The sequence below is a fragment of the Erpetoichthys calabaricus genome, chromosome 15, assembly GCF_900747795.2.
Source record: "Erpetoichthys calabaricus chromosome 15, fErpCal1.3, whole genome shotgun sequence".
In the NCBI taxonomy this organism is placed as follows: domain Eukaryota; kingdom Metazoa; phylum Chordata; class Cladistia; order Polypteriformes; family Polypteridae; genus Erpetoichthys; species Erpetoichthys calabaricus.
In genome coordinates, this window is record NC_041408.2 from 22,036,437 (window position 1) to 22,056,650 (window position 20,214).

Sequence of the window (20,214 nt, forward strand, 5' to 3'; positions counted from 1 at the left end):
ACATTTCCTAACTCTAGACATCCTGTAAAACAGCTGATTGTTGATTTAACTTATTTTTACATACCCTTTCTTGGTTACTGTTACTGTTTTTCTCCTTTCCAATTATTCTACTAATAATATGATTCTGACTATGATTTGTCTTTCTTTTTAGCCTTGACTGCTTACACGTATCTAACCATCTTTGACTTATTCAGGTAGGTAAAAAAAATCTATACATACACTGAACAAAAACTGAGTTTGTAAATCCCTGTTTGTACATACAGTAATGCTTCTAACATTCCTTAAATGTCACAATGCTTTATACCACATCTTTCATGTGATAATTATAATTGCCTATGAATATTTCCTTTTTTGGTGTAAGAGCATCATTGGCTACTGCTGGTGTTAGCATGGCCACAGACTTTTTGATAAAAACTGCTTCTTTATCATTGTTTAGGTTGAAAATTTATATTCATTTTGTGTTTTTTTTTCTTTTTAATCCGATTTAGGGGTACAGGGGGTCGGTATCAACGTCAAGGCAGCAACTAATCCCAAGCATTACATCACAGAACTCATTCATGCACACACCCAGCCACACTTACATGGGACCAACTTATAATATCCAGTTGGCCTAACATGTGCATCTTGGAGGAGGTGAGAAGAAAACCCTAAGTACCTGTAAGAATACCCACACTGACTTGGAAAGAATGTGTAAATTTAATATGGACAACCGTCAGGCATAGGATATAAATCCAAAATACTGGGCCAGTGAAGCAGCACTACCCTTCTGCACTACATTGCTACCTGTGTAGGGGAAGATGAGGCAGGTTGTCTCAAGGGTCGTCTAGCAAAAGTTATTATATCTATGGTGTGCTGATGTTACTGGATAGTGTGTAAACAATACAGTGATGAGTAGCAGACAGTTGGGTAAACAGTAGGATTGTTAGTTGCATCACGGATTAAAACTCGTGTTTTTGTCAACGAGAAAGCATCTTTTCGTGTATCAGAGAGTTTCACATTTCTGGAGAGTATTTCAACACAGGTAACTTTTTCAAGCACTGATTTGAAGAACTTTGAATCCTGAATTTACTGTGCAATGTGCTAGTTATTTACATTAACTTTGTTTGTGCTGCTGAAAACTGAAATGTACTGACCTCTGTTGGGGCATGTTGTCACATGCGTCGAATTCTGTCAGAACAAGACTTCATTTACATCTTCCCGGAAAAGGATGAAATATGGGAGCATGACGTCACTGATATCATCATGAAGTTGCCTGCCCCCATTTGCCTTGGTGGAACTGCCAGAAGCAGCAAGCAGTTTAAGTTTCATTATGGATTGCTGTCCAACTAGGGCGCTGACATAGGCCATGACAAGAGCTGTAACAGTGAGCAGCCTATGACTGTAAAATTGTGTTTTGTAACAGGAACGTATTGTTGCAACTGAGTTAGTCTATAGTAGTTGGTATGTTCTAAGGGCCTACTTGATGACAGCTTTAACTATTCGTGACAACATGCCCCTGCTTGTGAGATGAGGTATGTTGTCACATCTCAAGTGTCCCGGTTTAAATTAGTTTATTACATACTAAGTATCTCTGTTGATAATGCTTGTTATTTTGTATCTGTTTAATGGTAATTTACCTAATCAATGCAGGCCTTTGCTTGGCAATAACTTTATATTTGACTCATCCACAGCTGACTAAGTAAAACTTGAGACAACTTGCCCTGTCTTCCCCTACTTGATATGAAACGTGCAAATAAAAAATCATTATAATATTAAAATCAAGTGGTGAGATATCAATACAAGCATTAGCATCTGTCTTTCAAGATGATATACAACTGTGTGGGTTGCATAGTGTAAGTGCTGCCCTTCTTACTGAGGGAACTATTGGAGATATTTGAACTCACTTTCCACATTAAAAAATAATTAACATAAAGAGACTCAAGGATTTTTCTTAATAGGTATAATACAGGGAGATTCACTCGAAAGAGGCCCCAAATATTCTATTGTAACTCCCGTTAGGATAAAGCAATCTGAACCAAAACAATACGCTATATACCTTGACGTATGTGTAATCAATTGCATTACATGCGATGCTGGAAGTGGTTTGTTTTCTGCCAGACGCATTTTGACACGGCGCTCCATGTTCTGGAACTTATCAGCAAGTGTCTCAGAGGAGAATAGCAGCAATTTCACGTTTGGTTGTTTTCCTTCAGATCTTCCACAGTGCGAGGCTTGTTCCAATAGACTTTTCCTTTGAGCAGACCCCAAAGGAAGAAGTCTGGTGGTGTCAGATCCGGCGACTGTGGTGGCCAAAGCCTCTTTGAAATTACCCTGTTGCTGAAGAAGGACTCAATTTCTGCCATATTCCTTGCCAATGTGCGACACGTTGCTCCATCTTGTTGGAAGTAATCCAGTTGATTATGACATCACGAATTGGTGACCCAGCAGGTTTGCACCATTAAGACACGCTGCTCAATACTGTTCACCACCATCCTGAAGAGAAGTCAAGTGACTAAGTGAAGGAGTACGGGCGGTATACACCCAGAAGTAGGCAAACAGAGATTAAATGTCACAACGACTGTCTGGCACCTACCTCATCGCTCCCACATAGGGGCATCCTGGCTTGTTCGAAGCTCCATATACTGAGAAGCACATTGCACATTGTTTCATTCAGATTGCTTGGTCCTAGCGAGAGTTATTACAGAATATTCGGGGCCTCTTTCGAGTGAATCTCCTTGTAGATTAATGACAGAAAACTCGTAGAATAATGATTTTAAATTTTTTCTTCAGTCATGGAATTAAGCAGTATATTACCAAACACCAGCTCACAACTCGGTTAAATAAAATCTTAACACCAGTAGTATTAATGTTGTAATACAAGTATTAAAATAAAATTTTATCAAATCTCTTTACACAACAGACGACGTAACTACCGATATTACTTTTAATTTGAATCATTACTATTTTCTATCGCATTTTACAAATTTTGTCTCAATCCAATCATAGTATGACGATAACTGAAGGCCAAGCTGTATGGTGTTGAAGTGTAAATTACATCAGTTTTCACCATTTTTTGTTTTGTCATTTTATCCTTTTTTTAACAGTTAATTTCATGAATACAATTTTATAATCAAATCATCATTTTCTCTGTTTGATGTTTGAACAAAAAATAAATTAGCCAGAGTAATACGTTTGTTTATAACATAACAATTAATGTAAGCATTTACATCATACTGTACAGTAGACAGATGCAGAACATTAACATATACATTGGTTTTCTCTCCCTTTCTGCATTTCTCACAAATTTATTAATTACCTGATAAGGACAAAATGATTAGCTCACCAGCAGAACTAGAACATTTTCCTAAAATCCTGTTCACTATTAACATCATTCATGAAACCTTAGAGTAAAACATTTCATCAATGTAAAAGTACCCATTTAGTATATTTTGGAGTTTGTAAAAAATCTCCTAGAATTTTAGTATAACACATTTATGGAACTTTGGCCAGTCAAATTTATTAGCCCCTATGTGAAATCCTCAAGAAAAAGGGAGAAAATTGAAGGTTTCAGGTTCCAAACCTCAACTGATCCCCTTATAGTTTGATTGCCCCAGTCAATCAGCATTGAAGTATACTAAAAGGACTCAGATGAGCAGGGCTAGTGGCACTTGAAGTCTAGATTAAGATGGACCCCAATTTCATCATGCCAAAACCAAAGAAATTCATCTGGAGCACAGAAAATGGTGTTGTGGCCCATCTTAAGGTGGACTGCTATGCTACCTTTTCCATGCACTTTATAATTTACAGAACACCTGAACGTTGCATCATCGCAAAGTACTGGGAGACTCATTCTGTGGTCACAAGTGCAAGATGTCTTTATAGATGAAAATCATTAGAGATGTTAATAAGAACCTCCCGGATCTTTGCAAAGATAATTGTCGCTGAACTGGCCTCTTCTGCACTAAAAGTTGCAAAAAAAAATTGTTGTGAAGGCTCTTCACTGTGATGGGCTTGAGGTCATTCCCCAAGGAAAATTCCATTGTTCAAACAGAGTCACATCAAAGCTAGACAGAAGTTTGCCTGGTACAATTTTAAACATGGGGTTGCGTTTCTAGAAATCTGTTTTTTGGTCCAATTAGACAAAATAGGAACTGTTCCAGCATATAGATGTTGCTTTTGTTTGCAAAGGAAGGGAGAGGCCTTCAACGGTAAAAACATAGTTCCCACACTTAAACATGGCAGTAGGAGCATAATGCTGTGAGACTGTTTTACTGTTTCAGATACATTAAACCATGTTCAGGTATATAGGTTAATGAAGAAGGGAGATTATGGTGACATTTTGAAGGATAATGCAAAGAAATCTGCCACAAGTCTGTCTTTCAGTCTCTGTTGGGTGTTCCTGTAAAATAATGACATGAAGCACACATTGAATTTGGTCCAAAACTTTTTAAAGGACATCAAAATCAAGGTCTTGGAGTAGCCTTCTCAAAGCCCAGATTTCAATTCTATTTAGAATCTATGACAGGAGCTCAAGGTTTAAGTCCATACTTGAAAACCATCTAATTTGGTCAAGCTGGAGCAATTTGCCAGAGGAATGGGCTAAGATCCCTCAAGATGCATGCACCAATCTTGTTAGAAACTACATTAGAAGGTTGCTGTCATTTGTGAGTCAAACAAGGTACACTATTGACTATTAATTGTCATTGGGCTAATAATTTTGTCCTTGTCATTTGTTTTTGTTTTTCTTGTTTCAGCTCACTGCATCAGTAAAATGCTGATTTTTTTCGCACTGAATTTTGTCTTTATTCTATTGGGAGTAATTTATCATGTAAATGTTTGCAAATGGTTTTGTTCCATTTCTATTGGTAGACTAATAATTTCATCCTTAAATACTTATTTTCCCTTCTTAAATTTTGTTTAAATAACAGCTTCGGAAAATATTCATTTGGAACTTGCTCTAAAATGCTTTTGCAAGATTTCTGATCTTCTAGCCATTTGAAATGATGAATCTTTCCCTTGTTATTAAGTTCCTCACTGCTTGTGTGCTTTCATACAATGTTATTTTAATTTTCTTCATAGAAAACAAAACACTAAACCCACTCTCTCTTTCCCCAGCTTCATGAGGGGATTTGTTTGTCTGTGTGTATATGAAGATTTTTGATGTTGCTATTTGTAGGTCCAGCCATGAAATACAATTTTACCCAAGAAACCTATTAAAAGTGTCGTCGTATCAAACATTTTAAAATAAGAATGAGAAGTGGAACCAAAAACAGGCATTTCAATATATAATTAAAAGGAAAAAAGCATAGTTTCTGAAGAAGCATTACTAATTTATATAATGCTTACAATTTTTTTATGGATTCTCCATGTGCATATGTTTTTGTTTTCCTGTTTTCACTATTTAAATTCAAAGTTAGTGTTCCTCCATTTCACTGTATTTTAAGTAATATTTTGTTGATATTCTGCATAAACTGATTTCACTTCTTTTAATGTATTTCATTAATAATTGTATTTTAAAAAGCTACTGTCTAATTTTGTGTTGGCGGGTGCTGTAGCAAGTTCAGTTTCCTTATTAAATATAGGAAGAGAAACATACAAATGCTAAATATTTATACATCAAACATTTATTACTTTCAATTCAAGTAGCACAAATGAATAGAAGTAGTATCTTAAATTGTTCCTTTACTCTAGCTTCAAGGTTAAACAAACAGTATTAATCTTTGAACTAAAATTAACAATAAAGTACTTTTTTTTTCGTTACTTTTTTCTCTAAGGGTAGAGTCAATGTTTTGTCCTGTTTTCTTCAGGGCCCCAGGAAGATTTTTACTGGCATACATGAAAGAAGAATAATTAGCATGCTTTGTGTTCCTTTGCTTAATTTTCTTCCTTGGCTTGGTCACATCTCGTGCTGTAATACAGTTTATAATGTCTGAGGTTTCTTATTGTGATTCTGTTTTGCCAGCATAAGAGATACACCTGCTGATAGCTCTTTATTCCAGCGACACCCAATGCATTGCTTAATGTAGGTTCCCCCTACCTGTGCACCTCACTGTGCTTCAGTGTGACTGAACTCAACGGAACACACACCTAACTACTGGCCATTTTCAGCTGTTAAGGTCTGGCACTTGTACTTAGAGGAGTAGAAGGGCCATTACAACCTATTGTTGCAGGCCACACACACACCCTTTGCTGTTGCAGAGAGAGTGGCAAACTAGTGGTGTCACTAGGTTATAAATTAAAGAGTGAGCATTTGGCCATTGGTTTATTATTTGTGCATAGGCCCAGCTTTTTGATTGAAAACTGCTATAATGTTTTGTCCATTAAAGTTGGTTGAATTAGTCTTTATTGCCAGTGAGTAAAGGCTGATTTATATTTCTGTGTCGCCAAGCACCTCCTCAAAAATGTGACTATGCATTGCATCAGTGTAGTCAATACACACACCCCTATGAGTTAAATTGACCAGTTTGGTAACTACGTTTATCTTCCATTATTCTAAAGTAAACATGGAACAGAATGAGGAAAGATTTGTCAAGGAAATTAGAAAATCACACATTTATGATACCTCATCACAGCACTACGAAGATAATCAAAAGGTGGCAAACTCATGGTATGAAATATCTGCTTACATTGATTTGGAAGATGGCAAATGCGTGAAAAAGTAGAATAGTTTGAGGGACAAATATATTTGCGTAAGGATGAAAATTTGTAGCAAGAGGAGCAGTAATCCTGGAGGGCAAAAACTGCCTGCATTTTAATGGATCATTTTGTTTTTCTTGTGTGTTACAAACACTGCTGACTAGTGTTCAAGCATGTGTATGAAGTGCAGCAGGACACAGAAGTATAAGCCACTTGCAGTGGCATAGCCTATGGCCTAGGCTCAACGCCGAAATATAAATCAACTTTAAGGCAATTAACAGTACAAGACCAAGAGGTACCAGGATGGGCATCAGTTGACTGTGACTGATGCAGTTTTTTTCTGATAGAGATCAAGGCACTTAAATAATGAAGTAATAAGTTCACATTACATTTTAAATTCACTTCTAAAGAGGCAAGAACACACAAATGAATCCATACATCAAAGACAGACCACTGTAGGTAGTGCCACAGAGAACACTCACTTTACCTGAAGTTAAGTGTCGGTGAAGGAGGACTGTAGCTAAGGTTTGCAGCTGCAGTTGAATTATCATATGCCATGTCAAAGAAAAGAGGGAAGTACCACTTCATCCTAAAGTAATGCTTTTTAGGATTCATTAGTGTGTTCTTGCCTCTTTAGACGAAGAATTTAAATATAATGTGAAAAACAAACATGTCTGATTTGAAAAGTGATGTTTGTATTGAATAATCTAATACATTATAAACAGCACAGGTTAAACAAGAATTTTTTACAATGTGCTTCAACAAGGCTATAACTGCTGGTGTTTGCTGTTCTACTGATAACTAAAGTATATATTGATTATACCATTGATTAAAGCTTGCTGTAAGCATGATCTTGCCTAAAGCATTAAAATTGTTTTAAACTCTTAAGAATAAATAGCAGAAACAGTAGATTATAAATGTTAAAATGACCCTGAAAAGCAGCATTTTGAATTTGCAAAATAGTAAACAAATATTTTAAATTGTTCTTCTCTGTAATGTTTTTCATTCCTGCAGCCTGATAACATGCTTAATAAGTTCATGGGTTACTATGAAGAAGCCTAGTCCTTCTTACTCTTTCGGGTGAGTTTATTCATCATTTAAACACAATACATACTCTATATGTTCCCATAATGCATAAAGTAATCACAACAAGCTTTTTAAATCCAAAAAGTTAGGGGTACACAAATTAGGATTTTATGTTACAAATGATTTTTTCACCTCCCCAATTACATTCCTACGGAAGTTTATTAGGGCCACGGTGAAAAAAAAAAATACGGACACAGTGAAGGAAAAAAAAAAACTAATTGTCGAGAATAAAGTTGACATGTTGACTTTATTCTTGTAGTTTGTCATTAAAGTAGAACATTGTAAACTAAACTTCATCTTAAAATGAATATTTAATTTACTAGATTTTCTCAGACTCCGTCATAAATTATGTAGCACATGAAATGCTTTGTGTTAAGTGTTCCCCGTGCCATGTTAATCACTACGTGCTTCTTAAACTGATTTCCTCAGCACTTAGAGGAGGCACAAGCAGCGATCACCACACAGAATACAATAATTTCATGATATTCCTGCTCCCTGAACATTTACAATGCTAAGATAAACACTTGATATCATTTTCATGATGAAATGCCTTAAGGCATGTACTAATCATGTGGGGATATGGTGGCGTAGAGGTTGCACTGCTGCCTGGCAGCAAGGGGGTCCCGGGTGTACCCTGCCTTGAGTTTGCATGTTTTCCTGGTGGGTTTACTCAGCGTGCTTCAGTTTCCTTTCAAAGTCATGTAGGCAGTGGGGTTTTGTTCTGCTATATTAACCTTTAGGGTATGTGTGTGCTCGTATTCACCATGCAATGAGCTGGCGTCCCGTTCAGGATTTGTTCCTGCCTGGCACACGATGCTTGCTGGGATGGGCGCAACCCTGAATGGATAGCATAATTAAAAATGTATAACGAAGATTTTTTAAAGTTCTGAACACTCCGTGTTCTAAGTTTATAACTAGTTTTAATTTCACAAAGATGTTTATTGTGTGGCGATTGGTTATGCGGAGAAAGAAAAAAGGAAGGATAGGACCTGGGGGTTTGGTACGTCAGATAGAGACAGTACGCATGCAATAAAGAAAGCCCACTCAGAAGAAAGTCCATTGAATTCTGTGTTCGTGTCTCCGACAACCAGATCACGAACCCAACATTTACACAATATTTCAGTTAAATCTGTGCGATACCCATGCATACATCCAGTTTTTTGGAGCCTCGTCACACCTGCCATAAAGTTCTCTACACTGAACGTACACTTGGGGACCCCTTACTGTGAGGGAGCACCACTACCGTCACACCACCTTGCATGTTTAATACCTGCTTTAATGCGTTTCGTCATGAAAATTATATCAAGTATTTATCTTAGCATTCTAAATGTTCAAAGAACATAAATATCATGAAGCGAATGTATTCTGTGCGGTGATCGCTGCCTGTGCCTCCTCAGTGCAAGAGGAAGTCCGTTTAAGAAGCACGTAGTGATTAACAACTGGGTCAGGGAACACATAATAAAAGTCATTTAATGTGCTACATAACTTGTGACGGGGTTTGAGAAAATCTAGTGAAATATTTATTTTAAGATGAAGATTAATTTACGACATTCTACTTTAATAACAAAATAAACTACGAGAATAAAGTGGAAATGTCGACTTTAATCTCGACATAAACGGTGAGAATAAAGTGGAAATGCTGAGAATAATGTCAACGTGTCAACTTTATTCTCGACATTTAGTTTTTGTTTTTTTTTTCTCTTCACTGTGTCCGTATTTTATTTTCATCACCGTGGCCCTAATACGCTTCCGTACATTCCGTTGTCTATATCTAAGTGTTGCATGAATGAGTATAACAGAGTATTTCAAACAAATTCTTGGCATAGTAAAATTTGCTGTTTTATTTAATGAACACTGTATTATAGGTAGTCCTGCTTCTAAGAAGAAAAGTCTTACTGGAAGAACTTATTGCACATCCATGGTTTAATTACATTATAAAATTCTGGATTTTCTGCATCTAGAAGGGCTGCTCTTAATAAAATCAATTCTGCAATCTTGTTTACAGTGCCTTTTGGTTTTTGATGGTCTTAGCAACCCAACTCCCAGCCAATTCTTGTAATTTTAGAAGTATGCAGTTTTGGAGTTTATTGTTTAACCAATGCTCCATCACAGGGCTAACCCTGAACATATAAAGCAGTAACTAACTTTGCCTGAATGTGTTGTCGATATGATTTGGATCAGACAAGGAAACGTTTTTTCTCCTCATTCTTAAGCTAATGATTGCTTAATATTGTTTTTATCGTATATCCTTTTACGATGAAACAAGCCTTATTATTCTATAAAGTGTCCCAGTCAAAATAATGAATTTGTTGTGAAAAATGTCCAAGAAAATATCCCCCTTTACAAAGTGCATATCAGATGCCAAAGTTATGTACAGTGTCATACTTTTGTTAGCTTATTCGTTAAAGTAGTATTTCTGCTGGAAAGTTCACTGCTTTGCCGTCCACTTCAGTTGGGATCTTCGCCCTCTTTAATCAGCACATCTTAAAAACATTGTTACCTACATGTGTTGTATCTAGTTATAACAACTGTTTACCTTTATTCCTCCTTAAATAACCTTTTGTATATAGCCAAACGTTCCTATATACAGTTACGTCCATAAATATTTGGACAGAGACAACTTTGTTCTAATTTTGGTTCTGTACATTACCACAATAAATTTTAAATGAAACAACTCAGATGCAGTTGAAGTGCAGACTTTCAGCTTTAATTCAGTGGGGGAACAAAACGATTGCATAAAAATGTGAGGCAAATAAAGCATTTTTTTAACACAATCCCTTCAATTAAGGGGCTATAAAGTAATTGGACAATTGACTCAAATCCTATTTCATGGGCAGGTGTGGGCAAGTCCGTCGTTATGTCCTTATCAATTAAACAGATTAAAGGCCTGGAGTTGATTTGAGGTGTGGTGCTTGCATGTGGAAGATTTTGCAGTGAACAGGAGTTTATTAAAGCAAAGAAGTTGAGCAGGCATTTCACTTGTTGAAGACTAAACTTCGGACAGAAAGGCCCACAAACAAACAGCAACTGAAAGCCGCTGCAGTAAAGGCCTGGCAGAGCATTAAAAAGGAGGAAACCCAGCATCTGGTGATGTCCATGAGTTCAAGACTTCAGGCTGTCATTGCCAGCAAAGGGTTTTCAACCAAGTATTAGAAATGAACATTTTATTTCCAGTTATTTAATTTGTCCAATTACTTTTAAGCCCCTGAAATGAAGGGATTGTGTTCAAAAAATGCTTTAGTTGCCTCACATTTTTATGCAATCGTTTTGTTCACCCCACTGAATTAAAGCTGAAAGTCTGCACTTCAACTGCATCTGAGTTGTTTCATTTAAAATTCATTGTGGTAATGTACAGAACCAAAATTAGAAAAAAGTTGTCTCTGCCCAAATATTTATGGACCTAACTGTATATTGGAAAGAAAGCAAATGAGCCAATCCAATTCAAGTTAAAATGTTACAATATTCATTGCACTAGACAAATGACATTTTCTTTGCTGCTGCTGACTTAGTAACAGTGATTGATTCAATGTCTTTGCTTAAACCTACGTATTAAAAACCATCTAATAAAAAACATTAACTGATCTCAAATTCTGGATTAGGAAAAAAGTATTTGCATGTGTTCCATTATTTATTATTTCACTATTAACCAATGTTTCCCATGTCTGTCTGTCTGTCTGTCTGTCTATCTATATATATATATATATATATATATATATAAAATATAATAATTCTAAATAATTACTCGGTATCTGTAGAAATGTTCATTTTCTGTTGTCTATTTCCTATACATCTTTTTTTAATATCTCTATTTATGGCTGATATTGTTATTGGAGGTAACCCTAGTAGTTCATTCAAATTGCTCTGATGGTAACATAACAGAAAATCATTTTCAGAAACACTTGAAGGAAAGTGAACATAACAACATATCAATGTTTTGGGCTAAATTATGTCATTATTTTATTCTTTATTTATTTACATTTCTGGTTATATTTTGTTATATTTTATTACATAATAAGGAAAGGTAAAATGTTCTTTCCTTTTAATTTGGTTAACATACCTATGACATTTTTAAGTTTGACCGGTGGTATGTGCCAAGGAAATAAAATTTTGTTTGACCTTTTTTTAAATGTTTAACATTTAAGGTTTGAACGATTTGAGGTACTAGCTGTTTTTGCTTCCACTGTGTTGGCCCAGCTTGGAGCTCTTTTTATTCTCAAAGAAAGGTAGGATTTCATGATTGTATTATGTAAATTAAATAATTGTTGTGGATACATAGAACATACGTAGAACCCTTATGAATGTTTCAGTTATTGAGAAATATTTTATGGAAGAGCAAATTCACTTTTACATCCTTTCACAGTCAGGGCAATGCACTCCTACCTCAGTTTGAGGTTAAGAGGCCTAAACCAAAATAGGAAAGTTGGTGCTTTTAAGAATTTCTTAGCACCAAATTTTACTGGAAAAGAACATTGGAAATTATGATTCATGTACAAGGCACAATAATGAAAATAAAATATTCTAAAAATTATGTAATTTATAAATTATGTAATTTAACTATGTAACATTCACCGTAATAAACGGGGTACTTTGAGTAGTCTGTTTAGTAATAAGCAAAGTTAATATAAAACTAATATTGCCTACATGACTTTTTCACTTTAATTAGTTATTTACTATTAGAAAATAAAAAAAGGAAAATAAACATTTTACATTCCATCTTAGTTAAATCAGATCTATCTTAAAGAAACAGGAAAAAAAAAATTAATTGATAAGGGAATCGTATTATGAAAACAATATTTATTTAAAAATATAAATAACTGTCTTTTTCTCTCAAAAAGCCATGAAATTAATTTATTTTATTTTATTATTTAGTGTGGAAAGATTTATGAAGCAGCCAGAAATACATACGTAAGTCTACCGACTTTTCATTTTTTATTAACATTATTATGTAGTGCAGTCTGATTATTGTTTATATGCCTTGCTACTGTTAGCATGTTTTATATGTAGAAAACAAGCTTTTTGAATGTGTTTTCATCAAGTGTATAATTAACATCTAATATCAATGACAAATACATTTAATATAACAAAGATCTTTTTTCAGTGCAGAAGGTTAAAACATCTTGTTCATATACATTTCTAGATTAACTGAAGTAATTTAATGTGTCATTTTTGACAGGTTCCTCCTCATTTGAGCTGGTCTTATTGCAGTATTGATTGAATGCTGTTTAAATTTAATGCGGACTTAAGTTTTTTTTCTCATGGGTAGTTTAAAAGCCATTTGTCAGTTGTGTATAAAATATTCTGATTATTTCAGTTGTTTACTACTATGAAACCCAGTACTCTCAATATTAATTTTGAGGAAAGATTATAGTGTGACTCTATTGTCTGAAGTCTGTCATTACATATTGGTGAAGAATCTCTTTAGTTGTCTGAGTATGGGCCCTGTGATTTTTAATTTTCATTGTGTTCATCCAAATGGGATTACATAAACTGTTTTCTTCATAAAATTATATAGTAGGTTTTGAATACAAAATCTTGTTAAGGTCCAAAATAAGATTAAGTAATGAAAATTGTATTTTGTAAGGCTTTTAACACTGGAAAAAGATAAATGGAATAATCATGTTAGCATTTGTAAGAATGTTTTAAAAGACGTCAGTCCTTGAAATTATTTTTATAGATGTTTAACTCTGTTTACACTTTGTGGTTAGCACTCTCATTAAAGAAAAAGAAAAGGGTTGGTGGGTGCTAGTAAATATTTTACTTTAGTTCCATAAAGACAAAAAATATATGTCAGGTACACATATAATATTAATATGTGGAATCAGCACTTTAAGTCCTTAAAAAGATAAATTACCCTAGCTGGTCATTTCATGCGCAGGGGGGTATGTAAGCAAAACTATACAAACTACTACTAAAATTGAATGGATGAATGAATATTTTAATTATTACAATCAAAATGTTATTATTTTATAAGAAAGTGAAGATATCATTTTTCAAAATATTGTTAACAAGTTACTGCCCATACATAAAATTAAAACCTTCCTTCTGCACCCCCCACTCAAATGTCTTTCTGTTGTGCGTGCAGCACACAGAATGACTAAAGTAGTGTGAGGCGTTGAAAAATGAGCCACAGAGCTGCCTAAACCCCACCAATCTACCCAAAAAAGGTACTCTCAATTGTGTATATAATTTTTGTGTGCCGTATTCCTTTAAAGATCATTATTAATAAACACATCCCAAAGTTTTAAAAAGTCACACTTAGAAAAAGTTGAATTAAGAGTTGATTGGTGAGACCAGTTTATCTACACGACGATTTGAATAAACATGCCAGAGCCAGTGTTCCTGATTATAAAGGATTTATGGCACCTTCAGCTTTAGTATAAGAAATCTACCAGCAGGATTCTTGTAGTTTCACTATCTGCTGCTGAAGGAATCCTTAGTTAAGAATAACAAAAATTAAGTTATGGACATTTGAGCTTAGTAGTGTTAGTAGCATTGTGTACGTACTTGTTAGGGAGATGGAGCTAGTAAGGTAGAGTGAAACTGTGAAGGTGCTTTCTGGAGAAGTAGTGGTGGTTTTTCAAAATAACAAGGGAAATAAATTAAAGGGATGGGAACTTAAATACACATGGCATCTGTATGTTTTCTCTCCTCATAAAGTATTTATCTCTGTTTGCTTTTGCACTACTGTTTTTTTATGTTTAAAAAATCAAAACAAATCTTTGTCACTACATTTGAAGTATTTTTCTTATGCAGCTTTTTAATTGCAAGATTTGTTCCTTTTTAGCTTTGTATTTTACATTTTATTTATCTGATGGATGTATCTTTTTATTCTGCCGTGGAAAGTTGCAGTTTCACCACATTTTTCCAAATGCTTTTGTATGATTCTCTCAACTGCAAACCTTCTGCAGTATACAGGCTTATCCGCATTGCTATGACAAAGTCATTAGTAGCCCACAAATTGGGGGTGAATGCATTATTTATAATGGCACTATAATGAAAAAAAGGTTCTTAGTCAATTAAAAAAAACATTTTTCTGTTCATTAATCATAAAAGAAATTGTGTTATTTAAAATCAATTAGACTTTACAGTATTAATAAATTATATCCAAACTACCTATAGTCTTCTTGAAATATGTTCCTTGAGATAAACAGTCAGGTTATCAAGAGCAGACATTATAATTTTCATTACATTATACACTAGACAAAGAGCCCGTTTTGACAACGTAAGATGAAACGGGCACAAGTGGAATAGTATAATATATAATAAGTATAAGCACCACAAACCTGATATAGGTGTATTGAATGAATGCGTAATTAGGCCTTGAGCTGTAGTTGAAATCGACTTTCAGGCCTCTAGAGCTTTAATCGAAGTCGCCTTTCTCTTTGAATTTTTGCGGCCGTAAATCCGCCGCCTCCCGCGATGTTGGGGTTGGATGTTGGTCGAAGTCACCTTTCTCTTTGAATTTTCGCGGCCGTAAATCCGCCGCCTGCCGCGATGTCAGTCTTGTAAGGTTTTTCGGGAAGCTGCGCAGAAGGCGACTGCGCATTTGGCTTCGGACATGCGCAGAAGGTGACTGCGCATTCGGCTTCGGACGGACGTGAGTGAGGAGACTGGCGAATTATGTATTAAGATGATAAAAGTTAAGACTTATTGGTGCCTGGAATTCAGAATGGAAAAAGTCACTGACGGTGCTTGAATTTAATTTCAAGATTGCGGAAATCTCACCTTTTCTTATTCCACATACTGTAGCTTAACCTGATTAAACAGTAAAAGTTCCATTGCTTTTTCAAGACAGAAAAGGCTTTTGTTGTTGTCAGTTTTAACCTATAATGGTGTGAGTTCCAAAATAACAATACATAATTTGTACATGCTTTGATAGAATAATGATGTGACTAGTCACCTGTGAGTTAAAATTGTTTTAGGTTAAAGCACTGAATTAAGTTATAGTAAATTATTGTAATTAAAAATAGACATGGACATGATCACAGTTGTCTATCCATTTTCTAACCCAGTTCAAAATCTCGAATGAAATAAGCTATGTATAATTATTCCAAAAAAATAAAGAGACAGTTTTTATATACAGTTACATTTACCAGCCAATTTTGAGACTCACTTCACAATGCTACTTTGTTACATGAAGCAGTCTGATATAATTAACAAAATATCTAATACATTAGTGTGAAATTGGTAATAACAGAGTTACAATTAGTAGGGATGTTAAGACAACTACTTTTGTTAAAATAAAATATCAAGCACTGTTTTTGCTGTGTTGTACTCGTCAAGTTTTTGAAGTGTTGAAATAATTAATCGATCTTCATTTAAGAAATGTACTTGAGCCACCTCAAGTAGGGACAAATATTCTAAATATTCTAAAGAAATGAGAAATTTCTGAAACTAAAGAATTTCTAGAGTGTGATGTTTGAAATTTTCATTTTCATTTCATTTGTCCATTTAATGTTATTTTGTATTAATTATTAAGCAGCTAATCTTTGCTGCATTTTTTTCATGTAAACTTGAATGTTACAACAGCAAATGTATAGACAAAAAATGATCTGGGGAGAGATTCAATGTTACAAAAACAGCTTTTAAAAAAGTTTTAATAAATGAGAAAGTATTCTGAATAATATTGGTCTTTACTAATAGGTTGGACTGATATAATGTTTGGATTTTGTTTTTGTTGGTATTGCTTTGATTGGGCATATTTATCAATTACTGAACATAAAATGTCCATAATCTAAATGTGTTGATTGAAATGTTGTATTTTAAGGCATGTGGTCTCTTACCATTGTTCCTTAGTGTGTTCTCTGTTTTATGAGTTACCACTGTCACTAATCATGCTAAAAATATATTTTAACATCTTTAAAAAATCCTAAATATTTGTACTTTACGCAGGACATAGACTGGAACTCACTGACTAGTCTTTATTATTTTTTGCTCGCTTAATGGATTATATTAATACAAAGTAAGAGCAAAGTAACCAGATGTAATGTAGAAAACACTTGTGAGGATATGAATGGATACTTCATGAGAGTAGATGGATATTATGACATTCTGGGTTGACAGCGGAATCAATGCAGTACTATAGAAAAGTCAGTTAAAGTATAAAATTACAAGTTCAGTGGATTAAAATGTGAAAGAGAGGGAGACGGGTGGGTTTTGAGGTGTGGTTTCAATGTCAACACTAGATATGCTTATCAGGTAGACCTCGGGTGAAAGTTTATTAGTGTAGAAGCTACAGAGGAAGACCACATAGTACATTCTTTTGTTTTAAGTCTAAATACTGTTCTAAGCAACAGTCAGCCCAAGGATGGCATACTTTAGGACTTGTACATTAAAAAAATCTTTAAAATCATTAATACATTTAAAATTCACAAACCAGCTGATATATAAGGTGAAGGATGGCTCTCTTAAGCCATAGGATATTAATAATTCATGTACTCACCAACATATGCACTACTCCTAATCAAAAACAAAAGTAAAACATAATTATGGGGCCAAGACATTTTATTAACTTTAATAAAAATAATCCACTTGGGATGGTGGTGCTATAAAATTTCATATCTAATCAATAATAAACACTTTAATGCATGTTGTCTGAACTATGTACTGATGTAATACATAACATTTGGTAAATTATTCTATGGTATGTCATGTAATTTCTTGTAAGATTGCCACATCTGTCAATAATCTGCAATACAGAGCTGGGCTATTCAAAATCTGTATAGTTACAAAAATTCAATAAGTGATTTATACAACCCTTATTTCCCCAAACTGACACACGAAAGATTTGTTTGAAGGCTGTTAGAACAGAAGAAGAAATCTTTATTCTCTCCTTTGCTGCCAGCTCTAGGGGGTCCAGAGTGCATCCTGTAACTGAGTCTGTCCTCTTAATTAGTTTGATTTGGTGGGCCTCTCCTGAAGTGATGGTACCAGCCCAGCCAAGCACTCCACAGCATGCAAAAACATACTGGACATCACAAACTTATAGAATATGTGAAGGATGTCAATACACAGTCTCATAAGAAAAAAAAGTCTGCTCTGACTTTTTTTTTTTTTTTTTTTATACATTTTCTCTTTGTTACAAGACCAGTCCAGCCTGTTATTGATGTGAACCACCAAGTACTTGTAGCATTGCACCATCTTTGCATTCACTCCCTGAATAGTGACCGGGCATAGAAGATCTTTGGAGCTATGAAAGTCATTTACCAGTTCCTTGGTTTTTCTGATGTTAAGTTGCAGACAGTTCTTTCTGCATCGAGAAGTACAGTTCTCCACTTGAATCCTATGCTCTGTCTAATCTCACTTATTGATACACCCATAAGTGCAGAATCATCTAAGAATTTCTATCAGTAGTATTACCTGATGTTCAATTTATAGCCTGATGTGTACAGAGTGAAGAGAAAAGACCAGATTTCCTCATTGTGCTCCAGTGTTTCTCACATCCATATCAGAAACAACACTTGAGTCTCACAAGTTGTGGTCTCCTGGAGAGAGTCCATTATTCAGGATACCATGGCTCATTCACCTGCGTACCTCTTAGCTTATTCCTTAACAGGAATAATTACAATAATAATAATATTGAAGGAGGTGGAGAAATGAGAAAAATAATCCTCACAGTGCTACTGACTTTGTCTAGGTGAGAATAAACCTTGTGGAGCAGATTGATAATTGTATCTTCCACTCTAATCTTTGTCATATAGACATCTCCAAGTGTCCAAGACCAGCCTTTATGACGTCTTCATGATGTGAGACATACGTGTCACTGATCTCTAGTCATTAGGTGAAGAGGCTCCTGCCTTATTTGGAACTATAACAATGCATGTTGTTTCCCACACTTTCTGGAGCCTTGGAGGCATACTGAATAGGTGACAGAGGATACCGCAAAGTCAGCACTGCCCTTAACAGCTCAAAGACTGATGACATCTGGTCCCTTGGCTTTTCCTTTGTGTAGCTTCCTCAGTAGGTCTTCAATAATGGGCCGCCCATACTAATGGTCAAAGGATGGACCCCTTCACTGTCCATTCCAGTTCCAAGTTGTAGACATTGTGTGGGGCAGCTGGTCATTGGAAGAAGGTGGCAGCAGAAGGGAAAATCTAATAAAAATGTGCACATCCCCTTCTAGCACCTGACACCTGGATTGCTCGAGTCCTGTTATTATGCACATTGCACATTACATTTCAGGTATCTACCATTCATAATGGCTAACACTGTACAACACCCTAGTACTACAGGTATATGTCATGTTATTCTAAGAGTTTTTTTTTTCTTTCTTTAGCTTTGTAAGCACCACTTCCTAACTGTCCTGGTGATAACTGGTTGCTGTCTAATAACAGGCTTGTAGATGAGCATAAGATGAAATGGATTGTCATCAGATATGCACAATTTTGCCTATAGCTTTCACTTAAAGGCATCTTTAATATTTGAATAGAGCAGGTCCAGCTTATTTCCTCGAGTGAAACATGACACAAAATTGATGGAAGTTTGTCATTGTTTCTTTCAAAATCAAATGGTTGAAGTCAGCACATATTATAACTGCAGGGTTAGGCTGATTCGTTATTAGTGTTTTTTGACCGAGCAAATCATTTCCATTGTTGAGTAACCATTTACAGAGGAAGGAATATGCAGTGCACATTAATAAGGATGATACTGTTTATCTCCCAGGGCAAATGATGCGGACAAATTCCAACACCATAATTTCAATGTCTGAATTACAAATTGGAGTTTTAACTCCAATATGCTTTCTTTTACACCATTCCTTATTTTCATGGATGACTATTCCCCCTTCGGTCTTTTTTCCATAACACAAATGAAGTAAAATCTTTCCAGCATTACAAAAGTGTCAGGTATAGAAGGTGTAATCCAGCTTTCCGTAAAGCATAAAATGCCACTGTACTTGTGTGCTCCATGGATGGTTTATGAGAGCAGTAGAGTTAAATTGATATTAAAATTTTGACTTTAGTATTAATACCAGCTTTCAGAGCTCGGTACTGGTACTGAAACAGCAGTGGTTGGCGAGTGAAGCTCCCTAGTTTATTTTATTCATATATGTGACATTGTGTTATATTTTAAGCAGCTCCAAATCTACCATGTCAAACTCCTGTACATTAAGTACTGGCAAATTAAAGCGATTCTGATTTTTGATTTAAAACAAGTTTAGAAAGAAAGAAGAAAAAAAAAGAACACAGCTTCAGTAAAAAGGTTGCTGCTTACACAGTGCCCAGAATGACTTGCATACTGTGAAATTCAATATAACATCTCCCATAAAAGCAGCAATATAATGAAGGATAATAAATCATATTTATATATACAGTGCTATCTACTAATATTGCTTCCCTTAGTGAATAAAAGCAAAATTGGTTGTGAAAAAGTCTTTGTTTATCCTTTTGGTCTTTCATACAAAATTGTAACCTTTAAGTTGAAGTAAAACAAGTGAAAGGAAAAAGAAATTCTAATTATAAAACAAATACTTTTGTCAAAATATGTATATGGCTTTTCTCAGATATATATGTACCA

The 20,214-nt window shown here is 34.9% G+C and overlaps 1 protein-coding gene across 1 annotated transcript in view; it reads left to right on the forward strand.

The window, feature by feature from the left end:
- The window catches only part of slc30a6 (solute carrier family 30 member 6), a 173,958-nt gene that overhangs the window by 98,545 nt on the left and 55,199 nt on the right, over positions 1-20,214 (forward strand). Inside the window, exons 5-8 of the mRNA XM_028820603.2 lie at positions 152-194; positions 7,630-7,695; positions 11,844-11,924; positions 12,571-12,606. Coding sequence (XP_028676436.1) covers positions 152-194; positions 7,630-7,695; positions 11,844-11,924; positions 12,571-12,606 — 226 coding nt within the window. The remainder of the gene's footprint in view (positions 1-151; positions 195-7,629; positions 7,696-11,843; positions 11,925-12,570; positions 12,607-20,214) is intronic.